This window comes from Salvelinus sp. IW2-2015, linkage group LG35 (genome assembly GCF_002910315.2).
Source record: "Salvelinus sp. IW2-2015 linkage group LG35, ASM291031v2, whole genome shotgun sequence".
NCBI classification, from domain to species: domain Eukaryota; kingdom Metazoa; phylum Chordata; class Actinopteri; order Salmoniformes; family Salmonidae; genus Salvelinus; species Salvelinus sp. IW2-2015.
In genome coordinates, this window is record NC_036874.1 from 14,593,353 (window position 1) to 14,616,265 (window position 22,913).

The 22,913-nt window shown below is 43.5% G+C and overlaps 1 protein-coding gene across 1 annotated transcript in view; it reads left to right on the plus strand.

Moving 5' to 3' along the window:
* LOC111959028 (four and a half LIM domains protein 3) overlaps window positions 1–22,576 on the plus strand; it is a 46,308-nt gene extending 23,732 nt beyond the window's left edge. Inside the window, exons 2-6 of the mRNA XM_023980436.3 lie at window positions 14,967–15,151; window positions 16,316–16,490; window positions 21,389–21,558; window positions 21,794–21,980; window positions 22,328–22,576. Coding sequence (XP_023836204.1) covers window positions 14,967–15,151; window positions 16,316–16,490; window positions 21,389–21,558; window positions 21,794–21,980; window positions 22,328–22,485 — 875 coding nt within the window. The 3' untranslated portion in view covers window positions 22,486–22,576. The remainder of the gene's footprint in view (window positions 1–14,966; window positions 15,152–16,315; window positions 16,491–21,388; window positions 21,559–21,793; window positions 21,981–22,327) is intronic.
* Window positions 22,577–22,913: the final 337 nt, after the last annotated feature.

Consider the following 22,913-nt stretch of genomic DNA (forward strand, 5'->3'; position numbering starts at 1 on the left):
GGTCTAGCCTTGGTTTTTGGTTCCTGTGGGTTGGAAATAGCCATGGACCTATAAAAGGAGGTAGGGGATGATGTCAAATCAACTTGCTGATGTATTCATGACCATTGTGCTTACTCTGTCATGCTAAATGGTCTGTGTAGCATTTGACTAGCCAATTTTGTGTCAAAGGTTAAGGGAACTACACAGATTACCATTTTGGTAAGCAAATACAGAATGTGAAGTGTCATTCAGGTCAGATCCCTAGAAACCAGGAAGGATGGAATTTGCATTGTCCGTTACAGACGAAAGGAAATCCACTGCTCTGGAAAGGAAGGATAAGAGGCATCATGGATCTTTCACCACTGTCTCTGCATGATGGACCGGGCTCTGAGAAATGCTTTTGTTCTGTATATCAAGTTCCCGGTGTCCTATCTCAGCCTCGAGACCAGTCCTACTACAGCAGGGGTCTCCAACATTTTCTAGCTACTTTTAAATTATGACGCATMTTGCAAGCAGCTCATTAATTATTTTCTAGCTTTCAAATAGGCAGTATTTTGTCATTTCACATTCTGTTTTTCTCCATTTAAATTTTTTCCTGGTTTGGAATTTTTCTCAGTTATTCACTCAATTATAAGTTTTCATAGAGAAAACAATGACATTGGATGTTCTATGTCCATGTCAATGCTTAAATTGCATTTTTTTTTAAAGTTTTTTTTTGTGTAAGACCCCTTTCAATTGTGCATTTTGTGAAAGAGGAATGTGCTGGTCTAGGGATGTTTTTACTGCTGCATATATCCAGTGGTGGGAAACGTACCCAATTTGTCATACTTGAAAAAAAGTAAAGATGCCTTAAATGACTCAAGTAAAAGTGAAAGTCACCCAGTAAAATACTACTTGAGTAGAAGTCTAAAAGTATTTGGTTTTCAATATACTTCAGTATCAAAACTATAAATAATTTCAAATACTTTATTTTAAGCAAACCAGACGTCACAATTGTCGGGTTGAATTTTTTTTAATTTTTTTACAGATAGCCAGGGGCACACTTCAATACTCAGACAATTTACAAACGAAGCATTTGGGTTCAGTGAGTCTGCCAGATCAAAGGCAGTTGAGATGACCAGGGATGTTCTCTTGATAAGTGTGTGAATTGGACCAGTTTCCTGTCCTMTTAAGCATTCAAAATGTAACAKGTACTTTTGCGTGTCAAGGAAAATGTATGGAATAAAAAGTACATTTTCTTTAGGCATGTAGTGAAGTAAAAGTAGGCAAATGTAAATGGTAAAGTGCAGTTACCCCAAAAATGAACTTAAGTAGTACTGTATTTTTACTTAAGTACTTTACACCACTGCATATATCATGACAGAGTTTTTAAATCAAAGTCCCACCCGATTTAATATAAATAATCATTATATTATTCTGCCAGGTAAGCCTACTTTGCAGTTAACATTTAATTGAGAAGGTTTTGGGGTAAGTATTTTTCTACCCAGAAGACAGTTCTCATTATCACAAACTGGTTACAGGAAGTGAATAAGAGACAAAACGTGCACAGCACAGACATACAGGGTCAATATTGATGGAACTTAATTTGCAGATATTGTGTTACGTTTGGCTTTTTAAGCCAATTCTGGCTAACTAGGAGTGGGATGATGTCAATGTGGATTTGATTGGTTAGAGCTTGAGGTGTCTGATACTTGTGAGATTTTGTTTAGGACAGTTTGCTCTGGAACACATGCACTTTCAGAATTGTTTGGCGAGCTAATGATAGGTGGGCTGCGAGCTACCAGCGTTTTACCTGTTGGAAGACGCCTGTACCACAGCAGAACATGTGTGACTGAATCCATTTCTATGACTGGATCACTCACCTCCAAAMTAGAAAARCACAATTTCCGTACCAATATCCAAGTGTTAATAAGGTGCCACAGTTCAAAAATATCTGACAGATTTTGTGTTTTGTTTCTGGCTCCAGACATAACAACCTTGTGACTGGGGAGGTTGTTGTGTCTGGCTGTAGGTACAAACGAGGGGAGCGGGGAGGGAGGTCGAGATGTAAAACACCGGCAGAGATGAAATTGTCACCACGCCAGTGAAGATATTGCATAGGAGGACTCCCTCCGTTTCCCCTTCTGAAGATATGTGCAAACACCATCCTCTCCAGAGACCAGCTAGGCTGACCTGCTGCTGAATCGCTCTATAAGGGAGCCAGAGTGTACTGACCTACTGTAACTAAATATTCTGGTCCTAATGCTCTAGTAGCGCAATTCTCCTTTAGGTGGGAGAAATACAATACTTTTTCAAGGATCAAGCTAGGGCGGTGTGTTTTTGTTCTGTTGCAAGCATTAATGAAATTTGCCACACACAAAAAATAACTACAGCCTTCGACAGATATTCAAACAATCGACTTCACATGGTATCTTCACGTCTGCATTTCCACCTTGCTCCAATGACGCCTCAGAGGATGATATTGAGCCAACCCCTCCCCTCACTCTGCCAGTGTCTGTATGGTTCTCCTTTCAAAGAGATGAGAGGTCCTGGCCTATCCCCTGGATTGGAGTGCAGATGATGACAGGCAGCCCAGCCAGGGGTAGGACAGGACACTGACGAGAATGATGGGATGGCCATGTTTGGTAATACATCTGCACGTTGCTGCTGGTCAGTCGGAAACGGGGGAGCAAGGACACTCCTGGGAATCAGGGCCATTTTTGTTTGTTTGTTCAAGGAGAAATAATATACTCCACCTTCTCATACAGTCATAAAGTGGCTTCTGAACAGTTTCACCCCACTCCATATAACACACTCCCTACCAATGTCCACTAGGGCCCTAACCGAGAACTACATGCTTGCTCCTTTTTTCCGACATTTCTCTCTCTATCGCCTTAGCGTTTAAGTCTTTTCTCTTGTTTATAACTTCATACGCTTTCTTTTATTAGCATGACTAGCTTTTTATCCTTTTGTTGAAAAGTATCTCTATATAGCCTTTTCTCTCAGCTCTTTAGTCTCTGCATTCTTTCACTTCCTGTATTCCCCTTGCAATGCTGACAGTCTTGTCATTATCTTTCCATCAACTCGTTTTTCCCACTCAGATCTAGGCCGATATATTTCCTCGCTTGCTACCTGTCTTTGTCACTTACTGTACCTCTCGCTCTCTCCGTCTTTTCCTCTGCCCTCTTAACATTTACCGGCAAATACCAGTGCTGCAGAGAAAGTAAAGAAAGACCTTCCTGCATTCTCCAGGCAGTGACTGTCCAAAACCTCCTTTGGCGTGCTGGAGTTGACTGCATACTTCCCTGAATCCAAACCAGATGTGAAATTGTAARGTATGGCAGCGTTTCTTTCTCTTCAAAGGAAGACAAATGTGGTCCAAAAATGTAGTCTTTTGACCATCCACACKGTGATATAAAAATACATCCAGATACATTTTCCAGAATCTAAAGCTGTCCTTCATGGTTGGTTGAAAAAGTACCGTAGGATTTAGAATAATTTTTATATTATTGTTTGGTGTTGGGGGAGCGTTATGGTAAGCTTGGATAGACAGTTCGCGGAGGGGGAGGGGGATATATGAAAGTTGCATTTCGGACTGCTTTACTTCTGAGAGTAGCTATTCATTCTTTCCTCACAATGAGCATGTCSTCTTTTGGCAAGTAAGAATGTGATAAAACCACAATGTACTTTTTGGCATTTACAGAAGTCAGTAATAGGCCTACAGCAATTACTGATGAGGGCTGCGTTACCTCCTTTCCTGTGGTTTACAGACATTCTCCATAAGATGCTTTAAATCACCATGAAACTCCAGTTCAATGTTATGCCCCATTTTTCCCTTCGTGGCCAGTAAGCATATATCCGTCTACTCACTGCGCAAAGTAAACCCTGCTAACGTTCTAGCGGAGGTTTGTGTCCCACATAGGCCTGTCTTTTCCTGGGTTTCCTCTGCCTCTCTTRAAATCTCTAAATCACATCTCTCCTCTCCACCTGCTCGCTCATTAAAAGCTAAGAGAAGAGACAAGTTACAAAGGCCCTGCCACAGGTACTCATTTGGCCTCCTTTATGTTTACGACACTCTCCCTCATTGGAGCCCTCGGTGTCCTCCCACCACCACACCAGGCTGTGTTTAAATGCTCAGGGACAATGACCGGTTAGGCCTCCTGTGTCTGGTCCTCTGCCCAGCCCTCTTTTGGTGAAGTCAAACCCTCCGCATAGGAACAGTGTACCCCTTTCTTGCTACTGAGCTAAGCTGAGCTGTACTGGGTCTGCCTGTTTACYCTTCCAGCGTAGTTGCTGAAACCATGTGGAAAGGATGATATGAGAAGAAGAAAATATCTGAGCCAGCACAGTATGGCTTGAGTCTGCTTGATAGTATGAAAAATAGTAAGTAGAGACAAAGCTTCTCGGTGGTGTTATTTTAGGGATCACAGAGAATAGCGATGGCCTCATAAAATGTGTGAGGAATAATGATGTTGGTGGGTGGGCCAGGTTGTTCTCGTCTGAAAGTYGGGGAGAAAAGATGTAGAAGAGTTGCTGGAGCCTCCGTTTGTTTACCAACGGCGTCCGATCTGTGGCTCCACTCTGAGGCTGAAAGCGTAAACAGAGGCGGCCACAGATTGCGCAATGGCTATGCAAGCATCCCGACCCGTGGAAYCTATGGAGTGCTGGGGCGGAGTTGGCCTGTTCCAAACACACTTAAGGAAACTTCTTTGGGATAGGGGGCAGTATTTTCACGTCCGGATGAAAAGCATGTCCAAAGTAAACTGCCTGCTACTCAGGCCCAGAAGCTAAGATATGCATATTATTGGATAGAAAACACTCTGAAGTTTCTCAAACTGTTTGAATCATGTCTGTGAGTATAACAGAACTTATTTGGCAGGCAAAACCCAGAGGACAAACCATTCAGATTTTTTTCTTTTGAYGTCACTCTCTTTTCAATGAGTTTTCATTGGGAATCCAGATTTCTAAGGGACCMTCTTGCAGTTCCTATCGCTTCCACTGGATGTCAACAGTCTTTAGAAATTGGTTGAGTTTTTCCTTTGAGAAATTAAGAAGTAGCACTGTTCAGAACGAGGGTAGAGGGAAGTGTACTCTTTATTAGAGGTGCGTGACCTGAAAAGCACGCTACACATTGTTTTCCTCCGGTATTGAACACAGTATATCCKGTCTTAAATTTAATCGATTATWTWCGTAAAAAAATAATTAAAGTTGTATTCGGAAAGTACTTTGAAATTTTTGGACAAAGCTTACAGGTAACTTTTATGAGAAATTTTGTAGTCATGTTGCGCGAGTTGGAACCGGTGTTTGTCTGGATCAAACTCGCCAAATAAATTGACATTMTGGATATATATCGATGGAATTAATRGAACAAAAGGACCATTTGTGATGTTTGAGACATATTGGAGTGCCAACAGAAGAAGRTCGTCAAAGGTAAGGCGTGAATTATATCTTTATTTCTGCGTTTTGTGTCGTGCCTGGAGGGTTGAAATATGATTGTGTTTGTTTGCTGGGGTGCTTCCCTCAGATAATAGCATTGTTTGCTTTCGCCGTAAAGCCTTTTTGAAATCTGACACGTTGGCTGGATTCATAACAAGTGTAGCTTTTAATTTGGTGTATTGCATGTGTGATTTATTTGAATAAATTATTTAGTAATTTATTTGAATTTGGCGCTCTGCATTTTCACTGGATTTRGGCCAGGTGGGACGCTAATGTCCCACCTATCCCAGAGAGGTTAAGGAAATGTTGGTTTGACGAAGGTTTGACCTACCGAAACGCATCAGTTTAAGATATTGTTCCATTGAACTTGCCACCTCAATAAAGGCATTGTAATCATGAAGAGTGACTTTGTCCTCCTTGTTTTTTGATGTTGGGTACTATTGGAAAGCARCTAGCTAGGTTCTGTGTCATCCCCACGTGGATCGTCATTCGTCAGTTAGAAGCAGAAAGCATCTTTGTGGTCTGTGTCTGTACATTGGGTTGTTATAGTGACTGTTTGTAAGCATGGTGTTATCTCGTTTTCATGAGCAATTTCCTCTGCTTCCTCGGACTTCATTGGCTCACCCCTTTCCTCATAGTTACTGTAGTGTCTTTATCTGATACAGCGAATGCCAGCGAGAGCAGTTCACAACTAAAAAGTACAAACAGATGTTGTACATGAAATGTATCCCATAGTTTGACTATGTTGCCTCATTGTGCCTCTAGTCTCTCTTGTCAACCGACTTGCATAGGCCGAGTTACAGTGGCTTCAGAAAGTATTCGCACTCCTTGACTTATTCCGCATTTTGTTGTTACAGCCTAAATTCAAAATTGATTAAATAGTATTTTTTTCTCTCACCAATTTACACACAATACACCATAATGACAAAGTGAAAACCTGTTTTAGATTTTTTTTTGCACATTTTTGGAAAAGGAAATACATAATCTAATTTGCGTAAGTATTCACACCGCTGAATCAAYACTTTTGTAGATGCACCTTTGGATAAGTCTCAAAGCTTTCACACCTGGATTGTGCAACATTTCCCCTTTTAATTTTTATTTAAAGTAAAAAATATCAATTCTTCAAGCTCTGTCAAATTGGTTGTTGATCATGGCTAYATAACCATTTTCAGGTCTTGCCATAGATTTTCAAGTAGATTTAAGTCAAAACTGTAACTCAGCCACTCAAGAACATTTACTGTCTTGGTAAGCAACGCCAGTGTAGATTTGGCCTTGTGTTTAAGTTCATTGTGAATTAATCTCCAAGGGGAATTCATATCCCAGTGTCTGGTGGAAAGCAGACGGAACCAGGTTTTCCTCTYGGATTTTGCCTGTGCTTAGCTCCATTCCGTTTATTCTGAAACTTKCCAGTCCTTAATGGTTACAAACATACCCATGACATGATGCAGCCACCACTATAGTAAAATGGGGAGAGTGGTACTCCCCTAATGTGTTGTATGTTTGGGGCAAATCCAATAACTTTTTGTCCTGAATACAAATGTTGATTGCTTTGGAATATATATATTTTTTTTTATGTACAGGCTTTCTTCTTTTCACTGTCAATTAGGTTAGGATTGTGGAGTAACTACAATGTTGTTGATCCATCCTCGTTTTTTTCCTACCACAGCCATTAATCTGTAACTGTTTTAAAGTCACCATTGGCCTCATAGTGAAATCCCTGAGCTGTTTCCTTCCTCTCCGAAAGCTGAGTTAGGAAAGTCACCTGTACCTTTGTTGTGATTGGGCGTATTGATACACCATCCAAAGTGTAATAACTTTACCATGCTCAAAGTGATATTCAATGTTKGCTTTTTTTTATTMTAACCATCTACCAATAGGTGMCRTTCTTTGCGAGGCATTGGAAAACCTCCCTGGTCTTTGTGGTTGAATGTGTGTTTTGAAATCCACTGCTCGACTGAGGGACCTTACAATTATKTGTATGTGTGGGATACAGAGATGAGGTAGCCATTCAAAATCTTGTTAAACACTGTTATTGCACACAGTGAGTCCATGCATCTTATTATCTGACTTGTTAAGCACATTTTTACTCCTGAACTTATTTAGCCTCGCCATAACGGGGGTTGAATACTTATTGACCCAAGACATGTCAGTTTTTTAATGAATCTTTAAATCAGACTGTAACACAACGTGGAAAAAGTAATGGGACGTGAATACTTTCTGAAGGCACGACTTACAGTAAGTAGCTAGATCATTCTGTTCCCAAAAGCCTAAAAAGGCAGTTGAACCTGACAGCCCGTTGATGTCCTGATGTTAACCGAAGTGGCTAGGCAAATGTCCAGTCATCTTGGCCTCATAGTTTTCTCTATGGAGAGTGTAGTCCTTGAGAATTATCAAGTGTTTAAATCCCAAAGGACTCTGACCTTGCCTTGCATTCCAGTTTATGAGTAAAGGGATAGTAATCCTAATGACAGTCTAGCACAAACAGGTTCTGGACCATTAGAATATTGTGTAATTCACGCCATTGACATTTAGCATTCGTCACCAAATGGAAAGTCTTATCTAGCTGACACGGCATGATGCATTGAGTAAATAAGACCGGGAGAGGTTCACCATTTTGGCAAAGTTCTGAAATGGCCATATTGCAATTGGGCTGTGACACAAATGAACTTTTCTCGATATGCTCAACCGGGCCTTAAATGATATAGTGAAGTGTCCAGCGCTGTATTTTCTACCCGTCTCAAAGCCAGCCAAGGAACTTTACTCTGTCTGGAAGACATCCAGACGGTAGAATTGAGGAACACAATGTGGTGGTATGTGTTTATCCAAACCCAACGTTTCACTTTTCCTCTGCTCTGATTTATGACGTTTCATAGGTTTCAGATCCCACGCCAAGATTGGATTTCCCTCTAAATGTCACCCACTTCTTTGCTCTTTCTATCTATTCCAATTGGTTTCTTCTTAATTTCTCCTCACTCTGTCTTTGCCTTTTGTCTCTGTCCCTCTCATATTCCCCGTTCTAGCCAGTTTAGCTAATGCAACAATTGTCATGTTTAATTTGAAAAATACTAAGCAGGTTAATATTAACTGATACACTACATGACCAAAATGATGCGGACACCCCTTCAAATGAGTGGATTTGATAAATTCAGCATGGCCGAGCAGCCGCACACAAGCCTAAGATCACCATGCGCAATGCCAAGTGTCGGCTGGAGTGGTGTAAAGCTTGCCTCCATTGTACTCTGGAGCAGTGGAAATGCGTTCTCTGGCAGTCCSCTTCATCATCTGGCAGTCCGTCGGACAAATCTTGGTTTGCTGGATACCAGGAGAACGCTGCCTGCCCGAATGCGTAGTGCCAACTAAAGTTTGGTGAAGGAGGAATAATTGTCTGAGGCTGTTTTTCATGGTTCGGGCTAGGCCCCTTAGTTCCAGTGAAGGGAAATCTTAACCCTACAGCATACAATGACATTCTAGACGATTCTGTGCTTCCAACTTTGTGGCAACAGTTTGGGGAAGAGTCCTGTTTCAGCATGACCCTGTGTAAAAAATGAGGTCCATACAGAAATGGTTTGTCGACATCGGTGTGGAAGAACTTGACTGGCCTGCACAGAGCCCTGACCTCAACCCCATCGAACACCTTTGGGATGAACTGGAACGCRGACTGCGAGCCAGGCCTTATTGCCCGACCTCTCTAATGCTCTTGTGGCTGAATTGAAGCAAGTCCCCGCAGCAATGTTTCACCAGCTAGTGGAAAGCCTTCCCAGAAGAGTGGCGGCTGTTATAACAGCAAAGGGGGACCAACTCCATATTTAATGCTCATGATTTTAGAATGAGATGTTTGAGGAGCAGGTGTCCACATACTTTTGGTAATGTAGTGTATATACATTGATGTTTTTATATACACCAATGGTTAGTTCAATGTGTAAACTATATTCCTTTGGGCTGCAATAGGAAGCCATCTTTGTTCACCCCTCTACTCCTCCATGTCTTTGAGATGTTGTGATGTAGGAGAATTATTGGATAGACTCAGACGAACTGAGGAGTGGCCATAGACTGTACGGAAGTAGTCCGTGCGCATCAGACTTGCCTGACCTACTGCAGAGCGCTGAGTGGTTAGAGAGGTAATATCCCTAAGGAGACCGTTGGTTAGCTCATGTCTAACGCGCAACCACTCCCCATGTTCTGGTAGTCTATCCTTTTCTTTTCTCACACTTTAAGATGTCCATTTAAGGCCATTCATGTCCTTCGTATATGTCCTTGAAAAGGAACAACAACAACCCGTCTCATTCCCAGTCAGTAAAATAGAAGAGTCATTTTGAAACCGGGAGCACACATTCTTGTCTAAGTTAAAACAGTTGTAGTAGGTAATAATAGCAAGGTTTTGTTGACCTTGTTTGAGTCTCCTTTCCACACTTTTGGAAAGGAGACTCAAAGATACAGCAGCATCGATTGTGGTTGACGTATGTGTGTGAGGACTGTCTCGTGGGTGTGTGCCTGTCCGTGTGTGTATATGTTTGTGCTTAATCATAGAGTACACACAGACAAGCAAGAGCTTGAACTCTACACAGACCACCTGTTGGGCAAAGTACACAGGGCGACGTCGCTGACTAGTACGTCAAGGGCTCTCCTTGCCATGTTTACACCGGCTCAGCTCCAGCAGCCCAACGCTTACTCACCGACACTCTGATCCCCTCCGACAGACTAATTCTCAACACATGATTATAGATGAAATGTCGAGAAATGGCACAAGTAGAGTAGATATATAGTCACATTTTTCAGCTCCTGAGACATAGATGTTTTCCCCATAAGATTCACACATGTTAGTGGTGTGCACTCCGGCTATACGTAGGCCTGTAATGCACTTGGTTTATTTGGTTGTCTCGTAAATATCACCCTTATATCCACACTTTGTAATCCTTTTAGAATAACTTTCTCTGCTCATGCTCCCCATAACATTTTCRTTCACAACAACTTGTCTCATCAATGGTATGCCAGTGTTTTTATAATTGTGAAACATTAGATGGTTATGTCATCATTTGCTTGTGTAGCATACTTTGTGGAACTCGCTACAGTCTCCTCGACAGCCGGGGACCGTCTCTCTCTCTCATCTGTTGATGTAGCACACTGTCTACTGCTTTGTCTGGCAACTCTGACCGTAGCCAAACAGACGTTTTACATGCGGATACTCTCATTGGGCGTTGGGACAGGGGAAGAGTGCTAGGGACTGTTCCCAGCGCGAAGTGCAACGGCCGGTTGGTTTTGGAGTGAACCGAAGCGCGAGCAAAGTTTGGGCAGGGGATTAGCGGGCTGTCAGTGAAACCGGACCGAGGACTTGGGTTGGTGTGAGGGAACCCTAACTAACCCATCTCTGGCGCACATCCTGAGTCCGAGCCTGAMCAAACGGCATATAGTGCTGACTGAGGTGGCAGCAATGAGTGAACAACTTGCATAGACCCATAGAGATAAAACAATAGAGGCAGATTGCTTTATCTCTATGCATAGAGAGAACCCTAGCAATGAAATGTGATTCTATCTCTACGCATTAACCTCTCTATGTTGGGTCTTCAATCAGCCCACCAATTCGTCTATCGGGGGGGTTGTGATGACTAGACTAGACCGACCTTGACGTTCTCTAGCTATCTCACCGGAGGTTCTGGCTGAGAATGAGAGACTTCAACTCCAAACAACGGCCTTGAAAGAGTTAAAGTCAGAGGAAAATGCAGTTGTGAGAAGCCACTCCATTTTACCTACAGTATATAGCATTTGCAGCATCTGGATGTGTTTCCATTGAGCTAAATGTCTTTCAGGCAGTTGCAAAAGGGATTGTATGTAATATACCAGAATGTATTACTAGTGGAGTATAAGTAACCTTACTGTAAGATATGATAGCATAAGCATAATTGTTGTCCTTGGTGGGGGACGTAGTGTTTTCCTAGAAGTCTCTGTCAGGGGACTCTGTCACTACTCTAGTGTTTGGGAATGTTATGAGCAGAAAGTGTTTTTTCTTAGTCACTGCGCCCCAAGCACAGAGAATATGGACTCCTTCCGGGAATCCGGGATACACTGTGAGAAATAGTCTAGATTGTAGTTCACTGAGTACCACTTCCACCCCCTACAACCTTCCACCCCCCTCCCCGTCTGCGTAAACAGCAGCCCCCTCACCATCTTTTTAGGGGGTGGTGGTGATTGAAAGGGGGGGGTTGTCTTGCTTTGGTTTCTGGATTCAATCACTTGTGGAGCCCCAGGGTCATACACTGACGTCATGCTCTCTCGCTGTGAGAGCCGGGTCCTGTGGCATCCGGAGTTCATTTACCCGTCAGGGCAGTCCGCTCGCCCCTCACGGATTGTTACTCTTGCGTTTCAATACTACAAGACGTAAAGTCAAAACAACCTGTTCTGTCCTAACATAATATGTATTTATGTATCGGGCTGTGGAATATCGACAAGTGTAAAGTTCCCATCCGTAGTTTGGAGCCACTGGCTGCTACCTAATCTTAACTGATTGCTGGCAGGCGGGTTATTGTAGCTCAAGCCCTCGTCTCCCCAGGGGCCATAAATAGACTTGTGGCTTGGATGTTGGGCCAAAGCTGCCTGGATGGGCCATGCAAGGGGGAAACAAGTGGGCTCCAGAATGCCCTGGATGATCCATTCCAGGTACCGAAAGCTTGTATCCTTGGTTGTTTAGACATCTCCGACGCAATATTGGTCCAGCCTTCACAGAACTAGTGCTTACATCAAACCTAAGTGCTTTCTGGCCATACTTTGAATGACTTGTTTGCAAGCTACTGATACAAATGAACAGGGAAAGGGCAATTAACAGATCCTCCATTTTATTTTAGATGAAGGAGGATGTCAGAATACAGGCTAACCTATACTTTCAGTACCGTATGAGTATGCAAATGCCTGGTCTCGTTCGCCTGTTTGGAAAGCAAGGCTAGCGCATACCTGGTGCGGCAGATTATGTTTTGGTTTGATGGTGCAGACGACATCTTAGACTTGTGTCATATGTATAGACAAGTCATTGGCATGAAGCTAGCTAACATTTTACTTTGGCACGCTGAAGAAAGTGTTGAACCGTGSGGTTGCAAGATCAAATTCCATCCAATCAACCGTGTTCGGGTTTATCCAAGGTGGTTGTCAMTGATGCGAGCCCCAAGTTTTTAATGACTATGAAGTGAATAATGGTTGAGTCTCTCAGGTCCTCGGGGGATAGGTATCAGTTGCCTCATTAGTTGTAGAGATGTGGTTGGCTTGTGATGTGAACCAGAGACAGCAGGACTCCCCAACAGTAACGCTCCCTAATTTATGGTTCTGTTTATTGAAGGGGGAGGAGAGGGGGTTGAAAGTGCCTCTCCAAAATGGGTAAAGGGGTGTCATTTCAGAGAGAACACATCAGTGGGTTATTTATGAACATTAGGAGCAGGTGAATACATTTTTGTCTCGACTCCATCACCCGACTCGTTTAACAGCCTTTGTCTCAGGGCAATTCCACATCAACAGACTGTTGGTTATTTTAAAATGTATGTCAATCAAAAACCAATGATTGCAAAGAACAACAAATCTTGCAACTCTATGCACAAGGACTACTTTTAACAATTTCCACAAACACATTTACTTGAACAGTGGAATTGCCCCTTACCGAGAGCTGAAACGGTTTAGGTCTGATGTTGTCTTTGATCCAGTATCATGTGTTATGGTGATTGCAGTGTGTGTGGACACAGGCAGCACTAGACCTCCTAAAGTCTTGATTCATTATTTTATCAGACATTATTATTATTTCTGGGCGGTTGTAAATGGATACCCGGCTGCTTGCTTTGCCAGAGTGCTGTATCACTTACCACAGGGTTTTCCTTCAGCGACGCTGTAGTGTTTTGGCAACCAGATACCATTGCCATAATGCGCAAACAATATTATTGTGCACTTTATTCTGTACTTCAGCTAAGATCTAGTATGCCATCAAACTGCTGTTCCTGTAAAAACTGAAAGTATAAATATAACATTACAGTATATGTTAGGGAATATACACTACATCACCAATAGTATGTGGATACCTGCTCGTCGAACATCTCATTCCAAAATTATGGGCATTAATATGGAGTTGTTCCCCATCGTTTGTTGCTATTAAGTTGGACGCACAGAATCGTCTAGGATGTCATTGTATGCTGTAGCATTAAGATGTCCCTTCACTGGAACTAAGGGGCCTAGCCCGAACCATGAAAAATAGCCACAGACCATTATTCCTCCTCCACCAACCTTTTACAGTTGGCACTATGCATGGAGTCGGTAGCGTTCTCCTGGCATCCGCCAAACCAGATTTGTTCGTCGGACTGACAGATGGTGAAGCATGATTCATCACTCCAGAGAACGCGTTTCCACTGCGCCAATGGCGGCGAGCTTTACACCACTCCAGCCGAACGCTTGGCATTGCGCATGGTGATTTTGGGCTTGTGTGCGGCTGCTCGGTCATGGAAACCCATTTCAAGCTCCCGACAAAAAGTTATTGTAAGGACGTTGCTTCCAGAGATAGTTTGTAAGTCGGGAGTGAGTGCAACCGAGTGAGGCTACGAGCTTCCGAAGTCAGCCCCGCCTGCCACAAGGAGTCGCTAGGGCGCGATGAGCCAAGTAAAGTCCCCCCGGCCAAACCCTCCCATAACCCGGACGACACTGGACCAATTGTGCGCCGCCCTATGGGACTCCCGGTCACGGATGGTTGTGACACAGCCTGGGATCGAACCCGGGTCTGTAGTGACTTTGACCGCTGCGCCACTCGGGAGGCCCAGTAAGGCCATTCCACTGCCAATGTTTGTCTATGGAGATTGCATGTCTGTATGCTCGATTGTATACACCTGTCAGCAACAGGTGTGGCTGAAATAGCTGTATCCACTCATTTGAAAGGGTGTCCACGTTTTGTGGGCAGGCAGGCCGGCCTATCCTGGATTTGTGTTTTCACAAGTGTCGACTGTGAGTTTGACATGAGGGTAGTCGGTCTTTACCGCTGTCTCGATTGGTGGTCCACACAGATCTCCATTTCTTCCCAACATAAATATATGCATCTACCGTTTCATTCCTTTAATCTCACAGACCGTAGATTCAGAGGGGTTGATAGTGTTACGGAGGAGTGCAAGCAAAGCCCAGAGTAATAACTCTGCAACTCCGTTGTCTGTCTCTGTGTGAGTGCATCTCGCTTTCATCACACAGCAAAAAAAAMTTAATAGCCATTTTGAACTACCTCATGAATGTTTCTCTCCCTGTCTCTCTCTGTCTCCTCTTTCTCTCTGTCTCTCTCTCTCCATTGAGTGTTAAAGTTTAGTTGAACTTCAGTTCGGTTAAAGGTGAACAGTAGAAAGTGAAATGAATGACAAACAGCCAGAAAAATGCTTGCAAATGACACCGTTAACATTAAGTTCACTGATGGGTACGGTCTCCCCTTTCTCCAACTCCCTCTCTCCACCCTGCATGTCCCTCTCTCCACCCTGCATGTCCCCCTCTCCCTGCCTCCTTGCCGCTCGCCTTCCCTAGCACTAAGGGTTCATTTAAAGGCTCATGTTCATGCCGACCCTGCTTTTCTGTTGCAGGGATGGAACAAGTCACAATGAGTGACCGGTTCGACTGCGACAACTGCAAGGAGTCCCTGTACGGACGCAAGTACATCCAGGCAGACGGGGGAGAGGGGGACAACCCCTACTGCATCCCCTGTTACGACAGCCTGTTCGCCAACACCTGCGACGAGTGCAAGGAGCTAATCGGCCATGACGCCCGGGTAAGACTTTCATTTTGGCTCCACTAGTGGGTCATGTTCATTAGGGCATGCAATTCTAGTTGAGTCATTTCAACACTGCAAACTGTTGTTACATGGTAATGAGTGGTAGTTAGGGGTCGTATCTCGATAATTATGCATTCTGGATGCTAAATGAGGCAGTTGTCTTTCATGGTCTGAATGTGGCAGGGCAAGGTTTAGGCAAATTTAACATGCCATTACAGATGGTTTCCAACCAAGCTCAACTAGCCAGCCATGCCGTGTCAGACCATGAAATGTTGTGTGAGGAAAATGTCTCCTTGTTCCCCACAATGAATGCAGTTTTAATATTTCCTTAATGGAAAACACAAACACGTGAAGTTGATAATTTGCTACAGTAAGAAGAGGGAGTGGATGCGGTGGGATAAGCAATGAGGTTGCGTGCTTGGCTAGCATACACACACACACACACAGGAGGCCAATGAGTTATCATCGACACCCTCAAAAGCAGCAAACGGATAGTAAAGCCTGTGTTTTGTCTTCGACCACACAAACTGTTGCTCTTCCCTGTCTGGAACTCTCTCTCTCTCACACACACATTCTCTCTCTCTCTCTCACACACACACATACACTCACACATTCTCTCTCTCTCACACACACACCCACACACTCACACATACACTCACACATTCTCTCTCTCGCCCCTCCATCACCTCTCCCCTATTCCCTCTGTTCATAACCAGAAACCCCAGTGTTGGCTTGAGTTCTCCAGGTACTTGCAGGGTCAGGATGACCTTTTCATTACAGATCTGGAAACACTTTAAATTAGATGTATAATGCACTCTTTTTCAGGTAATTTACAATACTTGATCATTGAGGTCACAGTAGTTCACTGGTCATTTGAAACAGGTCACCAACAGGGTCACCAATGCAATTGTATTCAATGTACATGTGTAGCCAATAACATCCATTACATTGTGTGGCCTACATTACTGTACACTCCTTTCCAGGAAGTCCTAGGAATTTGTGTCTATAAATTGTCTTGGATGGAAGAATAGAATAGTCCTTTATTGTCAATCTTGCGACGGTAACCAGTGCAGTTTAGGAGTTAGGTGGCTTGCTCAATGGCACAACGGTAGTGGAGGATAGCTTTGATTCTGATCTCGACTGTTGCCCTTGTATCTCCAGGAGCTGTTCTACGAGGACCGCCACTACCACGAGCACTGTTTCCGTTGCTTCCGCTGTGACCGCTCGCTGGCGGACGAGCCCTTCACCAGCCAGGAGGAGGCGCTGCTGTGCAACGACTGCTACTGCAACGAGTTCTCCTCCAAGTGTGTGGCCTGTGACAAGACTGTCATGCCAGGTACTGGGGGGAGGCATGGAAACACTATGCATGTAACACTGGAGGCTGGTGGAAGGAGAAATTTCTCATTGTGGGTGTAATGGAATGGAACTTTTCCATTCATTCCTTTCCAGGCATTACAATGAGCCCGTCCTCTGATTTTTAAAGTGACACCAGCCTCCAGTGACATGAACACACTCACTCCTATATTTAACATAGGCTACACTACGCGACACAAGACTAATCATGATCTCCCCCATATCCTTGGAAATGTTGTCCTTGCGTCACCCAGGCATTGTTCATCATTTCTGCAGCTGGGTGTTTAAGATGGTCTGAAGATATAGGCTACTGAACATGAAAAGCATAGAGACTTTGTCGTAAAGCTTGAGATCTAGAGAAAAATCTTTGACAACAAAACATTTGCACCTAGCCAGAGAAAGAAAGAGCAAATGTCAGAGAGACAAAGAAGAGAGCGAGAGAATAAAGAGTTAGCGAGTCAGCGCGGCCGGGGCAGAATGTGACGGAGTAATTGCCAGTTTTCCTTACTTGCTGTCTCTGAGCTAAATCCCCGTGCCTTGGAGAGCGGCCAAGTGTCTGACGATAACGAGATAAGCCCGTAAACTATTTCAGCACCGCTGTATCTATCAGCCAAAACYAAAAGTCGTAAAACAGCAAATGATTCCAGGAAGAGTGTGGTGGAGGTGGTCTTTTGTTGTTATTGTTGTGGTTACTTCTCTTTTAGTTTAGACAAAAATTCCAATTACTGTATTCAGTATGCATTGATGGTGTTGTATATCCGAGAACCCTCGTTCAGTAATGATGGCAAAGACAAAATCTATCACGTTTCCAGAGCCTGGAAAATAATGACATGTTTTAGTGCCAACCAGGTTGGGTATAGTATAATATTATTTGGTCCCACTTTATTTGGACGAATAATTTTTCTTTAATGAATCGGACGAGAGGGATTTACTCCAGACACCCGAACAGGCCCTCATCCCCGTCATTCGCAGGAGAAAGAGACGGAGGTTTCGCAGAAGGAGATAATCTGCCTTTGCCATCGGTACTATTGGCCAATGTACAATCGCTGGATAATAAAGTGGCTGAACTAAAAGCACGTACATCCTACCAACGGGACATTAACGACTGTAATATCTTATGTTTCARCGAGTCGTGGTTGAATGGCGACATGAATAACAAACAGCTGGCTGGGTTATACACTGTGTCGGCAGGGTCGACGGGGCGACAGTCTATGTATATTTGTAAAATTGTCAGAATCCAGCCACCCTAGTCATAGACTGTTCTCTCTGCTATCGCACGGCAAGCGGTACCGGAGCTCCAWGTCTAGGTCCAAGAGGCTTCTAATCAGCTTCTACAACCAAGCCATAAGACTCCTGAACAGCTAATCAAATGGCTACCCAGACTATTTGCATTGCCCCCCCCCTCCTTTACGCTGCTGCTACTCTGTTATTTATGCATAGTCACTTTAATAACTCTACCTACATGTACATACTGTTGAAGTTGGAAGTTTACATACACTTAGGTTGGAGTCATTAACTCATATTTCAACCATTCCACACATTTCTTGTTAACAAACTATAGTTTTGGCAAGTCYGTTAGACATCTACTTTGTGCATGACACAAGTAATTTTTCCAACAATTGTTTACAGGCAGATTATTTCATTTGTAATTCACTATCACAATTCCAGTGCGTCAGAAGTTTACATACACTAAGTTGACTGTGCCTTTAAACCACTTGGAAAATTTCAGAAAATCATGTCATGGTTTTGGAAGCTTTTGATAGGCTAATGGACATAATTTGAGTCAATTGGAGGTGTACCTGTGGATGTATTTCAAGGCCTACCTTCAAACTCAGTGCCTCTCTGCTTTACATCATGGGAAAATCAAAAGAAATCAGCTAAGACCTCAGAAAAAATATTGTAGACCTCCACAAATCTGGTTCATCCTTGGAAGACATTTATGAAGGTATGACGTTCATCTGTACAAACAATAGTACGCAAGTATAAACACCATGGGACCACGCAGCCATCATACCGCTCAGGAAGGAGACGCATTCTGTCTCCTAGAGATGAACGTACATTGGTGCGAAAAGTGCAAATCAATCCCTGAACAACAGCAAAGGACCTTGTGAAGATGCTGGAGGAAACGGGTACAAAAGTATCTCTATCCACAGTAAAACGAGTCCTATATCGACATAATCTGAAAGGCCGCTCAGCAAGGAAGAAGCCACTGCTCCAAAACCGGGTCTTCCAGATGGACAATGACCCCAAGCATACTACTAAAGTTGTGTCAAAATGGCTTAAGGACAACAAAGTAAAGGTATTGGAGTGGCCATCACAAAGCCCTGACATCAATCCCATAGAAAATGTGTGGGCAGAAATGAAGGTGTGTGCGTGCAAGGAGGCCTACAAACCTGATTCACTTAGACCAACTCTGTCAGGAGGAATGGGCCAAAATTCACCCATCTTATTGTGGGAAGCTTGTGGAAGGCTACCTGAAATGTTTGACCCAAGTTAAACATTTTTTAAAGCAATGCTACCAAATTTTTACGAGGATTACATTTCAGGAATTGTGAAAAACTGAGTTTAAATTATTTGGCTAAAGTGTATGTAAACTTCCAACTTCAACTGTATTACCTTGATTAACCGGTGCCCTCACACATTGACTCTGTATCGGTACCCCCTGTATATAGCCTCACTTTTGTTATTTTACTGCTGCTCTTTAATTATTTGTTACTTTTATTTCTTAGGTATTTTTCTTATCTGCATTGTTGGTTAAGGTCTTGTAAGTAAGCATTTCACAAGTACACCTGTTGTATTAGACACATGTGACATACAATTTGATTTGGATAGTCCAATACCAGTCAAAAGTACCAGTCAAAAGTTGGACACACCTACTCATTCAAGGGTTTTTCTTCATTTGTACTATTTTCTACATTGTAGAATAATATTGAAGACATCAAAACTGTGAAATAACACATGGAATCATGTAGTGACCAAAAAAGTGCTCAAATAAGCAAAGAGGAATGACAGTCCATCATTACATTAAGACATGAAGGTCAGTCAATCTGTAACATTTTAAGAACTTTCTTCAAATGCAGTTACAAAAACCATCAAGCGCTATGATGAAACTGGCTCTGAGGACCGCCACAGGAAATGAAGACCCAGAGTTACCTCTGCTGCAGAGGAAAGGTTCATCAGAGTTTCCAGCCTCAGAAATTGCAGCCCAAATAAATGCTTCAGAGTTCAAGTAACAGACACAACTCAACATCAACTGTTCAGAGGCCTGTGAATCAGGCCTTCATGGTCAAATTGCTGCAAAGAAGCCACTACACTACTAAAGGATACCAATAAGAAAAAGAGACCTGCTTGAGAAATGGACATTAGACTGGTGGAAATCTGTCCTTTGGTCTCATAAATCCGAATTTGAGATTTTTGGTTCCAACCGCCGTGTCTTTTGTGAGACGCAGAGTAGATGTACGGATGATCTCCAGATGTGTGGTTCCCACCATGGGGGAGGAGGTGTGATGGTGCTTTGCTGGTGACACTGTCAGTGATTTAATTAGAATTCAAGGCAAACTTAACCAGCATGACTACCACAGCATTCTGCAGTGATACGCCATCCCATCTGGTTTGCGCTTAGTGGGACTATCATTTGTTTTTCCACAGGACAATGACCCAACACACCTCCAGGCTGTGTAAGGGCTATTTGACCAAGATGGAGTGCTGCATCAGATGACCTGGCCTCCGACCTGGCCTCCACAATCACCCGACTTCAACCCAATTGAGATGGTTTGGGATCAGTTGGACCGCAAAGTGAAGGAAAAGCAGCCAACAAGTGCTCAGCATATGTGGGAACTCCTTCAAGACTGTTGGAAAAGTGTTCCATATATTTTGATTCGGTTAACACTTTTTTGGTTACTACATGYTTCCATATGTGTTATTTCATAGTTTTGATGTCTTCACTATTATTCTACAGTGTAGAAAATAGTCWAAATAAATAAAAACCCTTGAATGAGCAGGTGTGTCCAAACTTTTGACTGGTACTGTAGATCTACAGATGGTCATACTATCAACAAAGTATCTTTAGCATCTAGGGTTAGAATAATGGTTAGGCTAAAGGTTAGTGTTAGTGGATAGTTTGTTGAAATGTTGTTGACAGTTATTGAACATCTACTGAACATCTACAAACCATTTACTGTACTTGGGAGTTGGGAATATCCAAATAAAGTGTTACCTATTATTCTGATGTTGTGCGGTCACCAGTGGTTTCTTGTCTAGGGTGGAGTTTTGCCCTATTGGCTTCACTTGGTAAAGCTCAGGTGTCATTTTCCTTAGAACTCCAAACCAAACTTAAATCACCTCAAGAAAACCRCCTAAGCCATTTGAATGGAATCCTGGAATCCTCAGAAGCACTAGGTCACTTAGATGGATCTGATAGAACAAGACCTGGGTTCAAATACTATTTGAAATCTTTCAAATACTTTAAGCATTTGCTTTAGCCTGCCTGGAGTACCAGGTGGGCGGGGTTTGCAACAGGCAAATTCAATCAAGCACAGCTTTAAGTATTTGACATTGTTTCAAAAAGTATTTGAACCCAGGTCTGGATTAAGCTACAGTAATGTCGGTAGCCAGGGATATTCAGCCAGGCGGGGAAGTGTTGTGCACTCTTGACAGGGCTTTTTCTTTTTGTTCTCACTCAATTTTCCCTTCAACAGAATATTTCTTCAACAGTGGGACATTCTGTTGCTATTATCGCTGTCAACTGCCATGCATCTTCTGACTTGGACCTTCTCTTTGATTTTTTTTWATGCTTTTTACTTCAATATTGTCCTGTTGATAAATATCTCCTTCTTTCTCACTTCATTTTTCTCTCCTATCTCTCTATCTCTACACTCCCAGGCACGAGGAAGTTGGAGTATGGTGGCTCCACATGGCACGAGGGCTGTTTCATCTGCCACAGCTGTGAGCAGCCCATCGGCTCCAAGTCCTTCATCCCAGACAAGGATGAACACTACTGCGTGTCCTGCTATGAGGATAAGTTCGCCCCGCGCTGCACCCGCTGCAAAAAGGTCCGTGTGGAAATTTTCCCCAAATTCCCTTTTTTTTTTATTCTGCAGAATTATGTCCTTGCATATTCCTTATTTCCTGATTCTGGGAACCAAAGGGGTTAAGGAGTTGTGTGGAAAAAGCCTTAACAGAGGGTATCCATTCGGTATTTTTAACATTTGAGTGTATTCCATTCTATCATTTTGACTTGTGGTCTTTGACTAACTATGATGACCTTTGACCCTCTCTTCCCTCCAGGCCCTGGCTAAAGGGGGCGTGACGTATCGGGATGAGCCGTGGCACAAGGAGTGCTTTGTGTGTGCGGGCTGCAAGGTGCAGCTGGCAGGGCAGCACTTCACCTCGCGCGAAGACAACCCCTACTGCCTCAAGTGCTTCGGCAGCCTATACTCCAAGAAGTGTGAGGCCTGCAGCAAGCCTATCACAGGTAGGGTCAAAGGTCATAGACAGCTATTATGACCCAGGAGCAGGGGACAGTTGAGAAAGGCTGCTACAGACATGTATTTTTTTTCTGAGGATGCAGATTTACTGAGTAACTGTTGGCCATGTTCCAGGCTGCCTCTACATAGCAGTCACGCACCAAATCTCAAAAAGGATTGATGAAATGGCATTCAAACATTGGTTATTTTTACTCGTGGCTACTGCATTGCAGATCATCTGGAACGCGGCCATTAATTACACATGTTTATGTATGGGAGGAGACCTCAGTGGCTACTTGCTGTTTGTTAAATAACTATTTAAATGTTGAAAATAACACCTTCCTGTCTTGTCTAGGTTTTGGCGGAGGGAAGTACATCTCGTTTGAGGAGCGCCAGTGGCACCAGCCCTGCTTCACCTGCACAGAGTGCTCCGTCTCTCTGGTGGGGGCGGGCTTCTTCCCCAATGGAGACCAGATCCTGTGTCGCGACTGCAACACCAACAGCAATCTATAGACCACACACACACCGTATCGCCCCTCTCCTCACACATGCCCGCCCGCCTAGGTCAACCCCAGGGCCCCCCTTATCACTGCCAAGGTTGTTAACACAGACCCACAGACTGCCTCTCAGGTCATACACACACACACACACACACACACACACACACACACACACACACCTTGCTCACTAGACCACAGCTCAATCCCTCATCCTCCCCCAGTGCTTTCTGCCGCTTGCTGTCAAATACCAGAGCTAAGCATCAGGCTACTGAAGCACAGACGCAGACAAAAATCAGCCAGACTAAGGTTGATATAACTTGGCAGAGGCATGTTTTCATGACCAAATAGACCTACATTTCCTTCACCTGTATGTATGGGGTGACATTTAGGTCAGATTATGTTTGGTTTAACAGAGGGAAAAGTTTGGACAGAACTGAACCG